The 20,370-nt window shown below is 48.1% G+C and overlaps 1 protein-coding gene across 1 annotated transcript in view; it reads left to right on the top strand.

The window, feature by feature from the left end:
- CDK15 (cyclin dependent kinase 15) overlaps positions 1–20,370 on the top strand; it is a gene marked incomplete at its 3' end in the record, with an annotated part of 538,867 nt that overhangs the window by 218,951 nt on the left and 299,546 nt on the right. The window contains exon 4 of the mRNA XM_063950471.1: positions 16,810–16,907. Coding sequence (XP_063806541.1) covers positions 16,810–16,907 — 98 coding nt within the window. The remainder of the gene's footprint in view (positions 1–16,809; positions 16,908–20,370) is intronic.

Consider the following 20,370-nt stretch of genomic DNA (forward strand, 5'->3'; position numbering starts at 1 on the left):
TACACACGTGCCTCTAGGTCCCCGCTGCATTACAGACTCACAGGTGTACACACGTGCCTCTAGGTCCCCGCTGCATTACAGACTCACAGGTGTACACACGTGCCTCTAGGTCCCCGCTGCATTACAGACTCACAGGTGTACACACGTGCCTATATGTCCCCGCTGCATTACAGGCTCCCAGGTGTACACACGTGCCTCTAGGTCCCCGCTGCATTGCAGGGTCACAGGTGTACACACGTGCCTCTAGGTCCCCGCTGCATTGCAGGGTCACAGGTGTACACACGTGCCTCTAGGTCCCTGCTGCATTACAGACTCGCAGGTGTACACACGTGCCTCTAGGTCCCCGCTGCATTGCAGGGTCACAGGTGTACACACGTGCCTCTAGGTCCCCGCTGCATTACAGACTCACAGGTGTACACACGTGCCTCTAGGTCCCCGCTGCATTACAGACTCACAGGTGTACACACGTGCCTCTAGCTCTCCGCTGCATTACAGACTCACAGGTGTACACACGTGCCTCTAGGTCCCCGCTGCATTACAGACTCACAGGTGTACACACGTGCCTCTAGGTCCCCGCTGCATTGCAGGGTCACAGGTGTACACACGTGCCTCTAGGTCCCCGCTGCATTACAGGGTCACAGGTGTACACACGTGCCTCTAGGTCCCCGCTGCATTACAGGGTCACAGGTGTACACACGTGCCTCTAGGTCCCCGCTGCATTACAGGGTCACAGGTGTATAGACTGGAGATGTGCGGATTGCACTTTTCGTGTTTTGTTTTTTTGGGGGATCTGGATGATTTTTGAAAAAAAAAACATAAAAACAGCTAAAATTACATAATTTGGGGGTAATTTTGCTTCAACGGTATTATTAACCTCAATAACAATCATTTCCACCCATTTCCAGTCTATTCTGAACACTTCACACCTCACAATATTGTTTTTAATCCTAAAGGTTGCACCGAGGTGGCTGTATGACTAAGCTAAGCGACACAAGTTTGCGGCACAAACACCTGGCCCATCTAGGAGTGGCACTGCAGTTACACACAGCATGGCACAAAAAAAACTAGTCCCCAAACAGCACATGATGCAAAGAAGAAAAAGAGGTGCAAGATGGAATTGTCCTTGGGCCCTCCCACCCACCCTTATGTTGTATAAACAGGACATGCACACTTTAACAAACCCATCATTTCAGCGACAGGGTCTGCCACACGACTGTGACTGAAATGATTGGTTGGTTTGGGCCCCCACCAAAAAAGAAGCAATCAATCTCTCCTTGCACAAACTGGCTCTACAGAGGCAAGATGTCCACCTCCTCCTCATCCTCCGATTCCTCACCCCTTTCACTGTGTACATCCCCCTCCTCACAGATTATTAATTCGTCCCCACTGGAATCCACCATCACAGGTCCCTGTGTACTTTCTGGAGGCAATTGCTGGTAAAGGTCTTCCTGGAGGAATTTATTATAATTCATTTTGATGAACATCATCTTCTCCACATTTAGTGGAAGTAACCTCGTACGCCGATTGCTGACAAGGTGAGCGGCTGCACTAAACACTCATTCGGAGTACACACTGGAGGGGGGGCAACTTAGGTAAAATAAAGCCAGTTTGTGCAAGGGCCTCCAAATTGCCTCTTTTTCCTGCCAGTATACATACATACGGACTGTCTGACGTGCCTACTTGGATGCTGTCACTCATATAATCCTCCACCATTCTTTCAATGGTAACAGAATCATATGCAGTGACAGTAAACATGTCAGTAATCGTTGGCAGGTCCTTCAGTCCGGACCAGATGTCAGCACTCGCTCCTGACTGCCCTGCATCACGGCCATCGGGTGGGCTAGGAAATGTTATCCTTTTCCTTGCAGCCCCAGTGGCGGGAGAAATTGAAGGAGGAGCTATTGGCGGGTCACGTTCCGCTTCAGTTGGCAATTTTCTCACCAGCAGGTCTTTGAACATCTGCAGACTTGTGTCTGCTGAAAAGAGAGATACAATGTAGGCTTCAAACCTAGGATTGAGCACGGTGGCCAAAATGTAGTGCTCTGATTTCAACAGATTGACCACCCTTGAATCCTGGCAAAGCGAATGAAGGGCTCCATCCACAAGTCCCACATACTTTGCGCAATCGCTCCGTCTTAGCTCCTCCTTCAATTTATCCAGCTGCTTCTGCAAAAGCCTGATGAGGGGAATGACCTGACTCAAGCTGACAGTGTCTGAACTGACTTCACGTGCGGCAAGTTCAAAGGGTTGGAGAACCTTGCACAAGACGGAAATCATTCTCCACTGCGCTTGAGTCAGGTGCATTCCACCTCCTTTGCCTATATCGTAGGTGGATGTATAGGCTTGAATGGCCTTTTGCTGCTCCTCCATCCTCTGAAGCATATAGAGTGTTGAATTCCACCTCGTTACCACCTCTTGCTTCAGTTGATGGTGGGGCAGGTTCAGGAGTGTTTGCTGGCGCTCCAGTCTTCAGCTCGCGGTGGCTGAATGCCGAAAGTGTCCCGAAATTTTTCGGGCCACCAACAGCGTCTCCTGCACACCCCTCTCATTTAAAAAAAAAATCTGCACCACTAAGTTAATTGTATTTGCAAAACATGGGACGTGATGGAATTTGCCCAGATGTAATGCACGCACAATATTGGTGGCGTTGTCCGATATCACAAATCCCCAGGAGAGTCCAATTGGGGTAAGCCATTCTGCGATACATTTTGGCCACCGTGCTCGATCCAAGGTTTAAAGCCTACGTTGTATCTCTCTTTCCAGCAGACACAAGTGTGCAGAGGTGCAAAGACCTGCTGGTTAGTAAATTGTCAACTGAAGCGGAACGTGACCCGTCAACAGCTCCTCCTTCAATTTCTCCCGCCACTGGGGCTGCAAGGAAAAGGATAACATTTCCTAGCCCACCCGCTGGCGGTGATGCAGGGCAGTCAGTAGCGAGTACTGACATTTGGTCCGGACTGAAGGACCTGCCAACGATTTCTGACATGTTTACTGTCACTGCATATGATTCTGTCACCATTGAAAGAATGGTGGAGGATTATATGATTGACAGCATCCAAGTAGGCACGTCAGACAGTCCGTATGTATGTATACTGGCAGGAAAAAGAGGCAATTTGGAGGCCCTTGCACAAACTGGCTTTATTTTACCTAAGTTGCCCCCCCTCCAGTGTATACTCCGAAAGAGTGTTTAGTGCAGCCGGTAACCTTGTCAGCGATCGGCGTAGGAGGTTACTTCCACTAAATGTGGAGAAGATGATGTTCATCAAAATGAATTATAAAGTCTTCCAGGAAGACCTTTACCAGCAATTGCCTCCAGAAAGAACACAGGGACCTGTGATGGTGGATTCCAGTGGGGACGAATTAATACTCTGTGAGGAGGGGGATGTACACAGTGAAAGGGGTGAGGAATCGGAGGATGAGGAGGAGGTGGACATCTTGCCTCTGTAGAGCCAGTTTGTGCAAGGAGAGATTGATTGCTTCTTTTTTGGTGGGGGCCCAAACAAACCAGTCATTTCAGCCACAGTCGTGTGGCAGACCCTGTCGCTGAAATGATGGGTTCGTTAAAGTGTGCATGTCCTGTTTATACAACATAAGGGTGGGTTGGAGGGCCCAAGGACAATTTCATCTTGCACCTCTTTTTCTTCTTTGCATCATGTGCTGTTTGGGGACTAGTTTTTTTAAGTGCCATCCTGTCTGACACTGCAGTGCCACTCCTAGATGGGCCAGGTGTTTGTGCCACACACTTATGTCGCTTAGCTTAGTCATACAGCTATCTCATTGCGCCTCTTTTTCTTCTTTGCATCATGTGCTGTTTGGGGCCTATTTTTTAAATATGCCATCCTGTGTGTAACTGCAGTGCCACTCCTAGATGGTCCAGGTGTTTGTGCCGAACACTTGTGTTGTTTAGCTTGGCCATACAGCTACCTAATTGCACCTCTTTTTCTTCTTTGCATCATGTGCTGTTTGGGGACTAGTTTTTGAATAGTGCCATCTTGTTTGCAACTGCAGTGCCACTCCTAGATGGGCCAGGTGTTTGTGCCGCACACTTGGTCGCTTAGCTTAGTCATACAGCCACCTTGGTGCAACTTATAGGCCTAAAAACAATATTGTGAGGTGTGAGGTGTGAGGTGTTCAGAATAGACTGGAAATGAGTGGAAATGAATGTTATTGAGGTTAATAATACCGTAGGAGCAAAATTACCCCCAAATTCTGTGATTTTAGCTGTTTTAATGGGGTTTTTTTCAAAAATCATCCAGATCCAAAACCAAAACCCGAAAGGGTGGTTTTGGCAAAACCAAGCCAAAACCAAAACACGAAAGTGGAATTAGAACCAAAACCAAAACACAAAACACGAAAAGTGCCCGCCGCACATCTCTAGGAACGAGTTGGCATTTGCGAGATGCTACTACTGGTGCCGCCGCTGCTGTTGTTGCTGCGGGAGTCCATACATCTACCCAGTGGGCTGTTACAGTCATATAGTCCTTAGTCTGCCCTGTTCCACTTGTCCACATGTCCGTGGTTAAGTGGACACTGGATACAAGACGCATTTTGTAGGACACTGGTGACTCTTTTTCTGACGCCTGTGTACATTCTCGGTATCGCCTGCCTAGAGAAGTGGAACCTAGATGGGATTTGATACCGGGGACACAGAATCTCCATCAATTCTTTAAGTCTCACTGAACTAATGGTGGATACCGGACGCACCTCTAACACCAACATAGCTGTCAAGGCCTCAGTTATCCGCTTTGCAAAAGGAATGACTGCTGTCATATTTCATCTTCCTCACAAAGGACTGTTGGACAGTCAATTGCTTACTGGAAGTAGTACAAGTGGTCTTCCGACTTCCCCTCTGGGATTGCGATCGACTCCCAGCAGCAACAACAGCAGGCGTACCACTCAGGGATCCTACGGAGGAATCCCGGTAGGAGAGGACTTCTCAGTCTTGACAGTGACATGGCCTGCAGGACTACGGACATTCCTGACTGAGGAGGAAGTTTACGTTGAGGGAGTTGGTGGTGTGGCTTGCAGGAGCTTGGGTACAAGAGGAAGAAGGGATTTAGGTGTCAGTGGACTGCTTATGCTCTTACCCAAAGTTTCACAAATTGACACTGACTTCTGATGAATGCGCTCCAGGTGACGTATAAGGGAGGATGTTCCTAGGTGGTTAACGTCCTTACCCCTACTTATTACAGCTTGACAAAGGCAACACACGGCTTGACACCTGTTGTCCGGATTTGTGGAGAAATAATTCCACACTGAAGAGGTGGCTTTTTTGGTAGTTTGCCCAGACATCACAATGAACTTCTTTGTACCAAGGACAACAGGTATCTCCCCTGGTGCCTGACTTAAACAAATCACATCACCATCAGAATCCTCATCGTCAACTTTCTCGTCAGCGCCAGCAACACCCATATCCTCATCCTGGTGTACTTCAACAGTGACATCTTCAATTTGAATATCAGGAACTGGATTGTGGGTGCTCCTTCCAGCACTTGCAGGGGGCGTGCAAAAGGTGGAAGGAGCCACCTCTTCCCGTCCAGTGTTGGTAAGGTCAGGCATCGCAGCTGCCGACACACTTGGACTCTCCTTGGAGATTTGTGATACCATCTTAGAGCACACAGTTCTTTTCTGTCCTCTTTCCAGCTTAACTCTCTTAATTTTTCTAGCGGGAGGATGAGTGCTTCCATCGTCATGTGAAGCTGAACCACTAGCCATGAACATAGGCCAGAGCCTCAGCCGTTCCTTGCCACTCCGTGTCGTAAATGACATATTGGCAAGTTTACGTTTCTCCTCAGACGATTTACATTTCTTTTTTTGGTTCTTTTTACTGAACTTTGGCTTTTGGGATTTTACATGCCCTCTACTATCACATTGGGCATCGGCCTTGGCAGACGACGTTGATGGCATTTCATCATCTATGTCGTGGCTAGTGGCAGCAGCTTCAGCACGAGGTGGAAGTGGTTCTTCTTGATCTTTCCCTATTTTATCTTCAAAATGTTTGTTCTCCATTATTTTTTGGAGAGTTATATGAGACAATATGCATCACAGGAATGACTGGAAAGACTGATGGACAGGACACTACCACTGGTCTGATGCAGCACAACAGGTTGTTATAATTATTATACGGCAGCAGTGGACATATAGCAGCAGTGTATATCGTCACTGGAATGACTGATGAGACAGGACACTACCACTGGTCTGATGCAGCACAACACAGCGCCACTTTATACAGCTACACTGGACATATAGCAGCAGAGGACACCAACACTGTGACTGGCTGGACTGATGCAGCACAATACACTGACTACACTGGACTGGACTGAGCAGCACAACACAGCACAAGACTCGCCACCCCACTTTCCCGCACCCACACAGACACTGAGGACACGTCCTCTGTATACACTCTACGAGACTGGAGTGAAAATGTCCGGGACGCGCGGCTCCTTATATGGAATCTAAATCCCCCGAGAATCCGACAGCGGGATGATGACGTTTTGCCGCGTTCGGGTTTCCGAGTCAGGTGGGAAAACCCGAGCCTGGCTCGGATCCGGGCTCGGGAGGCAAAGTCTGGTAGGGTTCGGTTCTCTGAGAACCGAACCCGCTCATCTCTAGTTCTAACTCTCTATTATACATAAAGACCTCAGGCCAGTATAAAAAAAACGGGAATCTGCGCGCCATTATGGGGGTGGGGCTTCACTATGAGCGGATCCAGCAGTTCACCAGCGCCATTTTCCCTCTGCAGCTTGCACTGACAGGACTCACAGGGAAGCGCAGCTCCTCCACAAAGACTCCACGTCTCCTCAGCGGTACAGGGGGTCTTAGTAAGGGGGAGGGGGGAGCGTTGTAGAATACTGAGCCCTATTAAGGGACTTATTGTGGTGACCCAGCTGATTTTTACTTGGCTAAAAGGGCGCGGTGTGGCTGGCTCCATTTTCTGTGTCTCCCGGCGGGCTCTGTGTGGGTTAAACTGTGTTTTCACCTTGTGTGTGTGGGTCCCTTCACGTTACCATATCCAGGGACTGTGTTTCTTGCACAGCAGAGTGTCTGTCCTCCCCTGGAGAATCTCTGCGGTGTACCCAGAATAGTGCACATTCTCAGGCTAGTGGAGCAGAACCGCCATGGTTAGATTCCATTAAAGGGATGATATCTAATATCTCTACAAAATTATCCCATACTAAGAAAGAGACGCAATACTTAAGACAGTCTCTGGATGACCTGATGAATAGAGATTCAGTTCCCATACCAGCGTCTCAGACCCCTGCCATTTGCCCACAAAAGCGTACTCTGGCCCAGATCATGCAGGCTGATACTGATGACGATATATCAGGCACAGAGTAGTGATGTGCACCGGAAATTTTTCGGGTTTTGTGTTTTGGTTTTGGATTCGGACGCGTTTTGGCAAAACCTCCCTGAAAATTTTTTGTTGGATTCGGGTGTTTTTTTAAAAAAAAACACCTCAAAAACAGCTTAAATCATAGAATTTGGGGGTCATTTTGATCCTATAGTATTATTAACCTCAATAACCATAATTTCCACTCATTTCCAGTCTATTATGAACACCTCACACCTCACAATACTATTTTTAGTCCTAAAATTTGCACCGAGGTCGCTGGATGGCTAAGCTAAGCGACACAAGTGGCCGACACAAACACCTGGCCCATCTAGGAGTGGCACTGCAGTGTCAGACAGGATGACAGTTAAAAAAATTTGCCCCAAACAGCACATGATGCAAAGAAAAGAGAAAACGAGGTGCACTGTGGTCGCTGGACGGCTAAGCTAAGCAACACAAACACCTCAATATCACAGGAATTATTCATTCTAATCAATGGTATTATTGGTCCAAATCACTGGAAGAAAATGGAATGGATTGATACTTGCAGTGACACAGAGCTGCAAGATACAGCAATGGCCTACTGTACACAACTATATACTGTTGGGTCACCAAAATGCTGCACTGTAATACTATATATACTGCTCACGAAAATGCAGCACAGATATGGAATGGATACTTGCAGTGACACAGAGCTGCAAGATACAGCAATGGCCTACTGTACACAACTATATACTGTTGGGTCACCAAAATGCTGCACTGTAATACTATATATACTGCTCACAAAAATGCAGCACAGATATGGAATGGATACTTGCAGTGACACAGAGCTGCAAGATACAGCAATGGCCTACTGTACACAACTATATACTGTTGGGTCACCAAAATGCTGCACTGTAATACTATATACTGCTCACAAAAATGCAGCACAGATATGGAATGGATACTTGCAGTGACACAGAGCTGCAAGATACAGCAATGGCCTACTGTACACAACTATATACTGTTGGGTCACCAAAATGCTGCACTGTAATACTATATACTGCTCACAAAAATGCCGCACAGATATGAAATAAATACTTGCAGTGACACAGAGCTGCAAGATACAGCAATGGCCTACTGTACTGTACTACTATAAGTATAATTATATACTGGTGGTCCCCAGTCCCCACAATAAAAGCACACTGAGCACAGATATGGAGCTTTTCAGGCAGAGAACGTAGATATTTTCAGCATACTGAGCACAGATATTTGCAGCACACTGAGCACATATATGGAGCTTTTCAGGCAGAGAACGTAGATATTTGCAGCACACTGAGCACAGATATTTGCAGCACACTGAGCACAGATTACGGAGCTTTTCAGGGAGAGAACGCAGCCACGTCCTCTCCGTTCAATCTCCAATGCACGAGTGAAAATGGCGGCGACGCGCAGCTCTTTATATAGAATACGAATCTCGCGAGAGTCCGACAGCGGGATGATGACGTTCGGCCTCGTTTGGGTTAACCGAGCAAGGCGGGAAGATCCGAGGCTGTCTCGGAACCGTGTAAAATGGGTGAAGTTCGGGGGGTTCGGATCTCGAGGAACCGAACCCGTGAAGTGGATGTGAGTGGGGGGGGGGGGGATGCTGTCCTGTCACGGGGAATACAGGCCCTGATAGAAGCTATTAGAGATGTCCTGCACATGCCTGACAAGACGGCGGAGAGGGAGGAGGAATCTTATTTTAATGTAAAGAAGAAATCCTCAGCTACTTTTCCAGCATCAAAGGAATTAAATGCTCTGTTTGAAGAAACTTGGGCTAACCCTGATAAAAAGTTTCAGATCCCTAAAAGGTGAATTACATCCTTTCCCTTTCCTCTGGAGGATAGAAATAAATGGGAAAACCCACCGATTGTGGACAAATCGGTATCTAGATTTTCACGTAAGATAGTCTTACCTGTTCCTGGGGAAGCATCATTGAAGGACACCGCTGACCGCAAGATTGAGACCACTCTCAAATCTTTATACACTGCTGCTGGGGTGGCCCAGAGACCTAGTGCATGGATCAGTAGGGCCATTGTGTCACAACTGAGGGCCTGAGCTGACGGGAGGCAGCCTCAGTTGTAGGGGCTGAGATGTACCGGAACCTGGGAGGTTGTATCAGACCCCTGGACATGTAAGTAACATGAAGAAGAACCGCCCGAAGGCGTGACCACGACAACTTGAATAAAAGTCAATGATGTTTATTTATGACAAACTCCATGCATCACAGTAGCAGTAAAAGAAACATAAAATCAGCAGAGAAATAATACAGTTCCTGGGTACTACAGGGTGGCAGGGGCCACAGAGCTCTGGTAGTATGAGACAGTTCTTATTATCTGCGAGTTGGAAAGTCCTTACCAGGCCTGACTGTAGCAATGAAGAAAGCCCAGGATCGTACCAGCTGGTGTTCCAGGGAAAGCTGGACTGCTGTAAATAAAATAGCTGCTGTGGGTTCTGGTTGGAATCAGACAGATGTTGGCACGGAGTGGATACTGGCTGGAACCAGTTAAATAATAAATGAAGCTTGAGAGCGATGCAATATGAATGAAATGTAGAGTTTGAGAGCGGAGAAATAATAATACCGGTGGAGAGTGGTAAACTGTAGAAAGGACACCGGCCCTTTAAGAGAAGCTGTACTCTGCTGGAAGCTGGGCTGGAAGCAGGTAATGTTGTAGCTGGAAACAGATGAATCCACAATGGATCGGAGAGTCAGGCTACACCGCAGGTGGAATGCTGGTGCGGGTCTCTATGGTGGAAGTCTTGAGACAGGAGCTGGAACCTGGAAGACAATCACAGGAGAGAGACAAACAGGAACTAGGTTTGACAACCAAAGCACTGACGCCTTCCTTGCTCAGGCACAGTGTATTTATACCTGCAGCAAGGAAGGGATTGGCTAGGCAATTATGCAGATTATCAATACTGAGAACAGATTGGTGGAAATGATCAGCTGACAGAATCCAAGATGGCTGCGCCCATGCAGACACTTGGAGGGAAGTTTGGTTTGTAATCCATGTGGTAATGAAAACAGTAATGGCGGCGCCGGCCACCGGAGACAGGAGGCGCCAAGCTGACAGGTGCACATCCAACCACGCGGACACAGCGGAGGCCGCGGCTGACGTAATCGCCACTCAGACACTCTGCATGCAGAAGCTCAGGGACGGCGGCGGAGGCCGCGGGAGACGCCATGCCAGGTGTAATATGGCGTTTACTGTGACAGCGTCTCAGAGTGACAGGAGAGGATACAGGAATGTAAACATCAGGATAACAGATGGGATCCGGTCCTGGAGCGCTGAGCCAGCCTTAGGAGGCATCTGATGGGTAAGAAATGGCGTCCAGATACCCGGATCGTGACACATTGCTAAATGGTCAGGTAACCTAATTGACGGATTAGATTCCTTACCCAGGGGGAGATAATTTTTATTCCTACAGCATATTCAGGACTCTGCTACGTTTATGGCGGAGGCCTTGAATGAAATTGGTTTGCTCAACGCACGCACCACTGCCATGGCAGTGTAAGCACGCAGGGGCTTGTGGCTACGCCAATGGACTGCGGACGTGGATTCCAGGAAAGGCGTGGAAAGCCTACCATTCAGAGGTGAGGCCCTCTTTGGAGATGAACTGGATACGTGGATATCCAAGGCTACGGCGGGTAAGTCTACGTACCTTCCTTCCGCAGCACCCACAGCTAGGAAAACCTACTCTGCTCCAACTCTGCAGTCCTTTCAGACTGCAAAATTTTAAAGGCAAATCCAAAGGTTCTTCTAGAGCCTTCAAAGGTAATAAAAGTAAAACCAGAAAACCAGCAGCTGCAGGTTCTCAGGAACAGACCTCCGGTTCTGCTTCCTCCAAGCCTTCAGCATAATGGTGGACCGCACTGCCTGGAAGACAGGCAGGTGGGAGCCCGATTACGTTATTTCAGTCACACAGATTCTTCAAATCAGGCTTACCAGCTTCTCCAGAAGCAGGTCTGATTTTGCATTTTAAACCTCAAGTCACTGAACCCGTACTTAAGGGTGTTCAAGTTCAAGATGGAGTCTCTGAGAGCGGTGATCTCAGGTCTGGAGGAGGGGGAATTCCTGGTGTCTCTGGACACCAAGGATGCGTACCTTCATATTCCGATCTGGCCGCCTCATCAGGCTTATCTACGGTTTGCACTACAGGACTGTCACTACCAGTTCCAGGCCCTGCCATTTGGCCTCTCCACGGCACCAAGGGTGTTCACCAAGGTAATAGAAGAGATGATGTTTCTCCTCCGCAAGCAGGGAGTGAACATAATACTGTACCTGGACGATCTGCTGATAAAAGTACCATCCAGGGAAAGGTTGTTGGACAGCATTGCCATCTCAACCCGACTACTCCAGGATCACGGGTGGATTCTGAACCTGCCAAAATCCCACCTGGAACCAACACAGAGGCTTCCATTCCTGGGGAATGATACTAGATACGGAGGCACAGAAGGTATTCCTTCTGTTGGAAAAAGCATTGGTAATCCAGTCGATGGTGCGGGATGTTCGATAACCCGGATTTCGGTGCATCTATGCATTCGCCTTCTGGGAAGATGGTAGCCACTTACGAAGCGTTGCAGTACAGAAGGTTTCATGCAAGGCCCTTCCAGCTGAATCTGTTAGATAAATGGTCCGGATCGCATCTTCACATGCACCAGAGGATACGTCTTTCGCCAAAAGCCAGGATTTATCTTCTGTGGTGGCTTCAGACGTCTCACCTGACCGAGGGACGACGGTTCGGGATTCAAAATTGGACTATACTAACCACAGATGCAAGCCTCAGAGGTTGGGGAGCAGTCATCCAGGGGGAACAGTTCCAAGAAAAATGGTAAAATCAGGAAACCATTCTTCCGATCAATGTTCTGGAACTAAGGGCCATATACAACGCCCTTCTACAGGCATCGCATCTTCTTCAAGATCACACCATTCAAGTTCAGTCGGACAATGTGATGGCAGTAACGTACATAAACCGACAGGGCGGAACAAAGAGCAGAGCAGCAATGTCAGAGGTAACAAGAATTCTCCTCTGGGCAGAAAGACATGCGGTGGCCCTGTCGGCAATCTTCATTCCGGGAGTAGACAACTGGAAAGCGGACTTCCTCAGCAGACATGACCTCCACCCAGGAGTGTGGGGTCTTCACCAGCAGGTGTTTGAGTCCTTGACGCGTCGGTGGTGGACACTACAAATAGACATGATGGCCTCTCGTCTCAACAACTAGCTCAGGCGGTATTGTTCCAGGTCGAGGGACCCACAAGCAGTGGCGGTGGACGCTCTGGTGACTCCATGGGTCTACCAGATGGTTTGCATGTTTCCACCTTTTCCATTGATCCCAAGAATTCTCAAAAGAATAAATAGGGAAAAGGTTCAAGCAATTCTCATTGCTCTGGACTGGCCAAGAAGGGCTTGGTACGTGGATCTACTGGAGATGCTCCTGGAGGACCCGTGGCATCTGCCTCTTCGCGAGGATCTTCTACAACATGGGCTGTTCATCTATCAAGACTTAACACGGCTACGTTTGACGGCATGGAAGTTAAGCGTCAAATTCTAACCCGGAAGGGGATCCCGGGCAGGGTTATTCCAATCCGGATCCAAGCCAGGAAAGGGGGAACGTCTAAACACTACCACCGTATTTGGAAAAAATATGTCTCGTGGTGTGAAAACAGTAAATTTCCTACAGTTGAATTTCAATTGTGTCGTTTCCTCCTTTTTTCTGCTGTCAGGTGTGGATGTGGGCCTACGTTTGAGCTCTTTGAAGGTCCAGATTTCAGCCTTATACATTTTCTTCAAGAAACAATTTGCTTCCCTCCCTGAGGTTCAGACGTTCTTGAAGGGTTTTCTGCAGATCCAACCGCTCTTTGTGCCTCCCACAGCACCTTGGGATCTCAATGTGGCGTTACAGTTTCTACAGTCAGAATGGTTTGAGCCTTTACAGGAGGTTGATGTAAAGTTTCTTACATGGAAGACCATTACGCTTTTGGCCTTAGCTTCTGCAAGGCGTGTATCTGAACTGGGGGCGTTATCTCACAAAGCCCTTATTTGATTTTTCATGAAGATAAAGCTGAACTCAGAACTCATCTGCAATTTCTTCCTAAGGTGGTGTCTGCGTTTCATATCAACCAACCTATTGTGGTTCCGGTGGTTATTGACAACTCTTCTACCTCAAAGTCCTTGGATGTTGTGGGGGCTTTGAAGAGCTATGTGAAGTGGACAGCCCATCACAAAAAATCTGACTCGCTGTTTGTTCTATATCATCCCAAGAAGATTGGGTGTACTGCTTCAAAGCAGTCTATTGCTCACTGGATTAGGTGTGCTATCCAGCAGGCTTATTCTACGACATGATTGCCGGTTCCTAAAGTACAGGCCCACTCGACTAGATCGGTGGGTTCTTCCTGGGTGTCTGCCCGGGGTGTCTCGGCTTTACAACTCTGCCAAGCAGCTACTTGGTCAGGGTCGGACACGTTTGCTAAGTTCTACAAGTTTGATACTTTGGCCTGGGAGGACCTTCAGTTTGGGCAATCAGTTCTGCAGGAGCCTCCGCACTCTCCCACTCGGTTTGGGAGCTTTGGTACATCCACATGGTACTAATGTGGACCCCAGTATCCTCTAGGACGTAAGAGAAAATAGGATTTTAATTACCTACCGGTAAATCCTTTTCTCGTAGTCCGTAGAGGATACTGGGCGCCCGCCCAGTCCTTCGTGCTTCCCGCACTGTTACTTGGTTAAGTATTGTTGTTGGTTCAGCTGTTGCTATTCCTGTTAGTTTGGTTAGCATGGCTTTCCTCTTGTTTGTGTGTGCTGGTTCGAATCTCACCACTTTTCTTTTAAATTCTTCCTCAGGATATGTCCGTCTCCTCGGGCACAGTTTCCTAGACTGAGTCTGGTAGGAGGGGCATAGAGGGAGGAGCCAGCCCACATTATTGATTTCTTAAAGTACCCAAGGCTCCTAGTGGACCTGTCTATACCCCATGGTATTAATGTGGACCCCAGTATCCTCTACGGACTACGAGAAAAGGATTTACCGGTAGGTAATTAAAATCCTATTTTTTAGATGACCCTTGTTTGTCTACATGGTCCGAAGTGCACATGGCATAAGGGGTAGGTGAGTATGGATTTTGTATTACAGCATTTGGGGAATCTACTGGACAAGTGGACATGAGTGGCACTCGGGACAATGTGAGTATGTGTGAGTGTGAGTGTATGCATGAAACGTGAACGATCTGTGGTGTGTGTCTTGTCTTTTTTATTTCTTTTACAGGAGGACTACAGGTGCCAGTGTGCCTTTTAATGTTGCACATGATGACACCTGTGGTTCTCCAAGTGCCAGCATGCGGGGGAGGCTTGTTGGGACCTGTAGTCCCCCCTGTAACAGACAATATTACTTCTAATTTTTACACAAATGGACTATCAACTTGTCACCTACCGCACAAGGGTGCTGGGGTTACCCTGTGCTTCAGGCCAGGCCTTGTGCCCTATAGGGGTGAGCGCTTTATTGGGGAGAACCCCACCTCCCGTGAATCCGCGGCCTGGCTAGCTTGTGGTGGTGATTGTTTCTGCATATCCCCTGGCTGTGGCAGTGCTAGAAAAGAAAGAGCCAGCTGCTGGTGCAGGAAATACGGAGACCCATATGCATCTTTTCCCTGTATTTCCAGTATCAGGATTGGCTTAGAAGCCCCGTTCTGGTTGTATTAAATACATGGGACCCCCATGCCATTTCCCCCTCATATTTTCTAATTACAAGGTGCGAGTTTACCCACAAAAACTTGCATGGACTCACTTTTGTAAAAGCCTTGAACTCTCTAATTCTCAGGCTATTACATTTGCGGGACAAAGGTGCGAGTTTGATCCCGCAGATTTACTCGCACCCTATTACATTTAGCCCTAGCTCTCAGTAATTGCAGCTGGTTCTCTATATCCCACTTTGATTCCAGCCAGTTCCAGTCTGGTTAAAAATTTAGAAGCAATTGTCCGTTCCAGCCTGTCTCAGTACCAATCTAGCTGGTTCCAGACCAGCCAAGAAACAAGTGTCAGTTCCAGCTTGACTTCAGTACCAATCCAGACAGTTCTAGACCGGCCAAGAAACAAGTGTCAGTTCCAGCCTGACTTCAGTACCAATCCAGCCAGTTCCAGACTGGCCAAAAAACAAGTGTCAGTTCCAGCCTGACTTCAGTACCAATCAAACCGGTTCCAGACCGGCCAAGAAACAAGTGTCAGTTCCAGCCTGACTTCAGTACCAATCAAACCGGTTCCAGACCGGCCAAGAAACAAGTGTCAGTTCCAGCCTGACTTCAGTACCAATCCAGCCGGTTCCAGACTGGCCAAGAAACAAGTGTCCGTTCCAGCCTGACTTCAGTACCAATCCAGCCGGTTCCAGACCGGCCAAGAAACAAGTGTCAGTTCCAGCCTGACTTCAGTACCAATCCAGACGGTTCTAGACTGGCCAAGAAACAAGTGTCAGTTCCAGCCTGACTTCAGTACAAATCCAGACGGTTCTAGACTGGCCCGAAACAAGTGTCAGTTCCAGCCTGACTTCAGTACCAATCCAGACAGTTCTAGACCGGCCAAGAAACAAGTGTCAGTTCCAGCCTGACTTCAGTACCAATCCAGACGGTTCTAGACTGGCCAAGAAACAAGTGTCAGTTCCAGCCTGACTTCAGTACCAATCCAGACGGTTCCAGACCGGCCAAGAAACAAGTGTCAGTTCCAGTCTGACTTTTGTTCCATTCCAGTCCAGCCGTGAAGCGAGTGCTAGTGCAAGTCTGACTCTGTTCTATTCCGACCTGGTTCAAGAGCAGTCCAGTATATTTGGTCAGTATACTTGGCAACAAAGCCATAGCCAGTCTTATACTTCCCAAGATTTACACATGAGAGATCAGGCAGCCCACCCCAATCCAGCCAAACTCCGCTCCATTCGCCCATAAATGCCCACATCTAGACAAACCTTTCACTTCTGAGGTCTTGGAATTGGGACTGTTGGGAAGAATGCAATAATAATTGTGATTTGTTATATCAGTAAGTAGTGACGTAATGTTCTGTAATCACACTGTAGAAATACAGGTGGAGTCTCCATATCCAGAACGTTTGGAACCAGAAGTATATTGGATGTTGAATTGTTCCATATTTTGGAATATTTCCATACCATGAAGTCTAAAAACAGATTCTATTTTTGTTTCATATACACTTCTTATATACATATCCTGAAGTCATTTTACACAATATTTGTAATCATTTTGTGTACATTGTGCCATCAGAAAGGAACGGAGTCATTTTCTCAGTTGCGCTCACTAAATTCAGTATTTGGGAATATTATGTCTGGAATTTGGGATATGGGCGACTGTATAAGATAGAATTGGTGTGTAATAACATAATTACATCCCTGTAACACGGACTTCATGCAGCTTCTGTTGTACATCTCACTAATGAGTGATTGCGCATTTTTCTTTTCCATGTTGCAGCCAAAGAAGGGTCTGTCATTCGGCAATGCGTCTTCCTACTTAAACCTTGAAAAACTGGGTGAAGGCTCCTATGCAACTGTGTACAAAGGGATAAGCAGGTAAGTGTTCCTTTATTTACTGGTCTTTCCCCAGACTGTCACCCCTGTAATCTATGCTGGACGCAGCGGCCGGTCTTCCTCGCAACCATCAATCTTCTGCTGCTCAGTCCCTACAGATCCAATAACACACAATGCTATTATCCAGACTGCCCCAGCACATCTCTACTTACCTCAGATGGGTTAGATGTGAGAAGAGGTGGTAAGTGGTGGAAGCTCTAAAACCAGCGCTATTTGGCTCTTACATTGAACCTTGGTGTTTATGAAAGTAGATAATGTAAAGAAAATCACTTTTCTCTGCGATGTCTGAAAACGATTTCCCCGAGAAATGATCAGATGTTATTAAATACGCCGAGTGCACGTCTGTGGCTTATAAGCAGCGGTTACCGGTATGCGCACAGTCCTGTGTCGGCGGCTGGGAATATGGCTGCACATGGAAGATCCTGCGAGTTTATGAGTGGGGCTGGCCGGAATGCACTGATGTATCTACAATGGGTTCAGTGTGTGCGGTGCACACGGCCCCCCCCCCCCCCCCAGGGGCCAGAGGGGCCCACACTGCACATCCTGCACCCAATATGTTTAATACTCACCCTCCGGAGTCCAACGGTGCAGCAGCAGCACTGCAGAAATCACTGGAAAATGATGCCGTTCCATTTTTCCGGTGTTAAGCGCAGTAGGAAAATTCCTGGGAAAATGGCCACCGCGCCATTTTCCCAGAGATCTGCGATGCGCCCTGGGCTCTGGGATAGCGCTAGGGTCTAGTGCCCAGAGTCTGTGAAGCCGGCTAGAGAGGAGGAGCCTCCTCTCTAGAAACGCCCCTGCCGGGTGGTAGGTCATGGTGCACTGTAGGGTTTGCAGGGGTCACTGTAGGCGGAGTCTTCTCAATAAGAGGTGAAGCAGGAGGGGCCTAATTCATACCTGATCATAGCAGCAAATTTGTTAGCAGATGGGCAAAACCATGTGCACTGCAGGGGAGGGCAGATGTAACATGTGCAGAGAATTAGATTTGGGTGGGTTATATTGTTTCTGTGCAGGGTAAATACTGGCTGCTTTATTTCTACACTGCAATTTAGATTTCAGTTTTAACACACCCGACCCAAATCTAACTTTCTCTGCACATGTTACATCTACCCCACCTGCACTGCACACAGTTTTACCCAACTGCTAACAATTTTGCTGCTACTATCAGGTCTGAATTAGGCCCCAGAAGCGGTAGCAGTACATTGAGTGCCTCTATAGTATATCTCCCAGCTCATCCCCTCCGCTCTGCACTAGATCTGCACCTCGCACACAGGTGTCGGAACAGGGGGACAAGGGGGCAATTGTGTAATGTTAATCTTATGTATTTGGCCCCACCTAGTGGTGCATTGTGAGTTTTCTAGGTGTAGCTGCTTGTGATAGGGGTGTGGTTTTCTGGTTACAACATGGCTACTTGGAACTAGCCTGCAGTGTCTGTCTTAATTTAATACATCCAAACATGGTGTCAGACGTTCCTGAGCCCCGTCATGAATTTACGCTGAGTATTGGCAGAGCAGCATCTCCGGCTTATGAGAAAACCTGCAGTGACACGAAAAGGATAAGGATTGCATCACCATTGTGTTACACGTCTCTGGAGCACCACCATTGTGTTACACGTCTCTGGAGCACCACCATTGTGTTACACGTCTCTGGAGCACCACCATTGTGTTACACATCTCTGGAGCACCACCATTGTGTTACACGTCTCTGGAGCACCACCATTGTGTTACACGTCTCTGGAGCACCACCATTGTGTTACACGTCTCTGGAGCACCACCATTGTGTTACACGTTTCTGGAGCATCACCATTGTGTTACATGTCTCTGGAGCACCACCATTGTGTTACACGTCTCTGGAGCATCACCATTGTGTTACATGTCTCTGGAGCACCACCATTGTGTTACACCACCATTGTGTTACATGTCTCTGGAGCACCACCATTGTGTTACACGTCTCTGGAGCATCACCATTGTGTTACACGTCTCTGGAGCACCACCATTGTGTTACACGTCTCTGGAGCATCACCATTGTGTTACATGTCTCTGGAGCACCACCATTGTGTTACACCACCATTGTGTTACATGTCTCTGGAGCACCACCATTGTGTTACACGTCTCTGGAGCATCACCATTGTGTTACACGTCTCTGGAGCACCACCATTGTGTTACACGTCTCTGGAGCATCACCATTGTGTTACACGTCTCTGGAGCACCACCATTGTGTTACACGTCTCTGGAGCATCACCATTGTGTTACACGTCTGTGGAGCATCATCATTGTGTTACACGTCTCTGGAGCACCACCATTGTGTTACACGTCTCTGGAGCACCACCATTGTGTTACACGTCTCTGGAGCACCACCATTGTGTTACACGTCTCTGGAGCACCACCATTGTGTTACGCGTCTCTGGAGCACCACCATTGTGTTACACGTCTCTGGAGCACCACCATTGTGTTACTCGTCTCTGGAGCACCACCATTGTGTTACGCGTCTCTGGAGCACCACCATTGTGTTACGCGTCTCTGGAGCACCACCATTGTGTTACACGTCTCTGGAGCACCACCATTGTGTTACACGTCTCTGGTGCATCACCATTGTGTTACGCGTCTCTGGAGCACCACCATTGTGTTACGCGTCTCTGGAGCACCACCATTGTGTTACGCGTCTCTGGAGCACCACCATTGTGTTACGTGTCTCTGGAGCACCACCATTGTGTTACGCGTCTCTGGAGCACCACCATTGTGTTACGCGTCTCTGGAGCACCACCATTGTGTTACACGTCTCTGGAGCATCACCATTGTGTTAAGCGTCTCTGGAGCACCACCATTGTGTTACGCGTCTCTGGAGCACCACCATTGTGTTACGCGTCTCTGGAGCACCACCACTGTGTTACGCGTCTCTGGAGCACCACCATTGTGTTACGCGTCTCTGGAGCACCACCATTGTGTTACGCGTCTCTGGAGCACCACCATTGTGTTACGCGTCTCTGGAGCACCACCATTGTGTTACACGTCTCTGGAGCACCACCATTGTGTTACACGTCTCTGGAGCACCACCATTGTGTTACACGTCTCTGGAGCACCACCATTGTGTTACACGTCTCTGGAGCACCACCATTGTGTTACACGTCTCTGGAACACCACCATTGTGTTACACGTCTCTGGAGCACCACCATTGTGTTACACATCTCTGGAGCACCACCATTGTGTTACGCGTCTCTGGAGCACCACCATTGTGTTATATGTCTCTGGAGCACCACCATTGTGTTACGCGTCTCTGGAGCACCATCATTGTGTTACACGTCTCTGGAGCATCACCATTGTGTTACGCGTCTCTGGAGCACCACCATTGTGTTACGCGTCTCTGGAGCACCACCATTGTGTTACATGTCTCTGGAGCACCACCATTGTGTTACACGTCTCTGGAGCATCACCATTGTGTTACGCGT

The sequence above is a fragment of the Pseudophryne corroboree genome (assembly GCF_028390025.1).
Source record: "Pseudophryne corroboree isolate aPseCor3 chromosome 7 unlocalized genomic scaffold, aPseCor3.hap2 SUPER_7_unloc_9, whole genome shotgun sequence".
Classification (NCBI taxonomy): Eukaryota; Metazoa; Chordata; class Amphibia; order Anura; family Myobatrachidae; genus Pseudophryne; species Pseudophryne corroboree.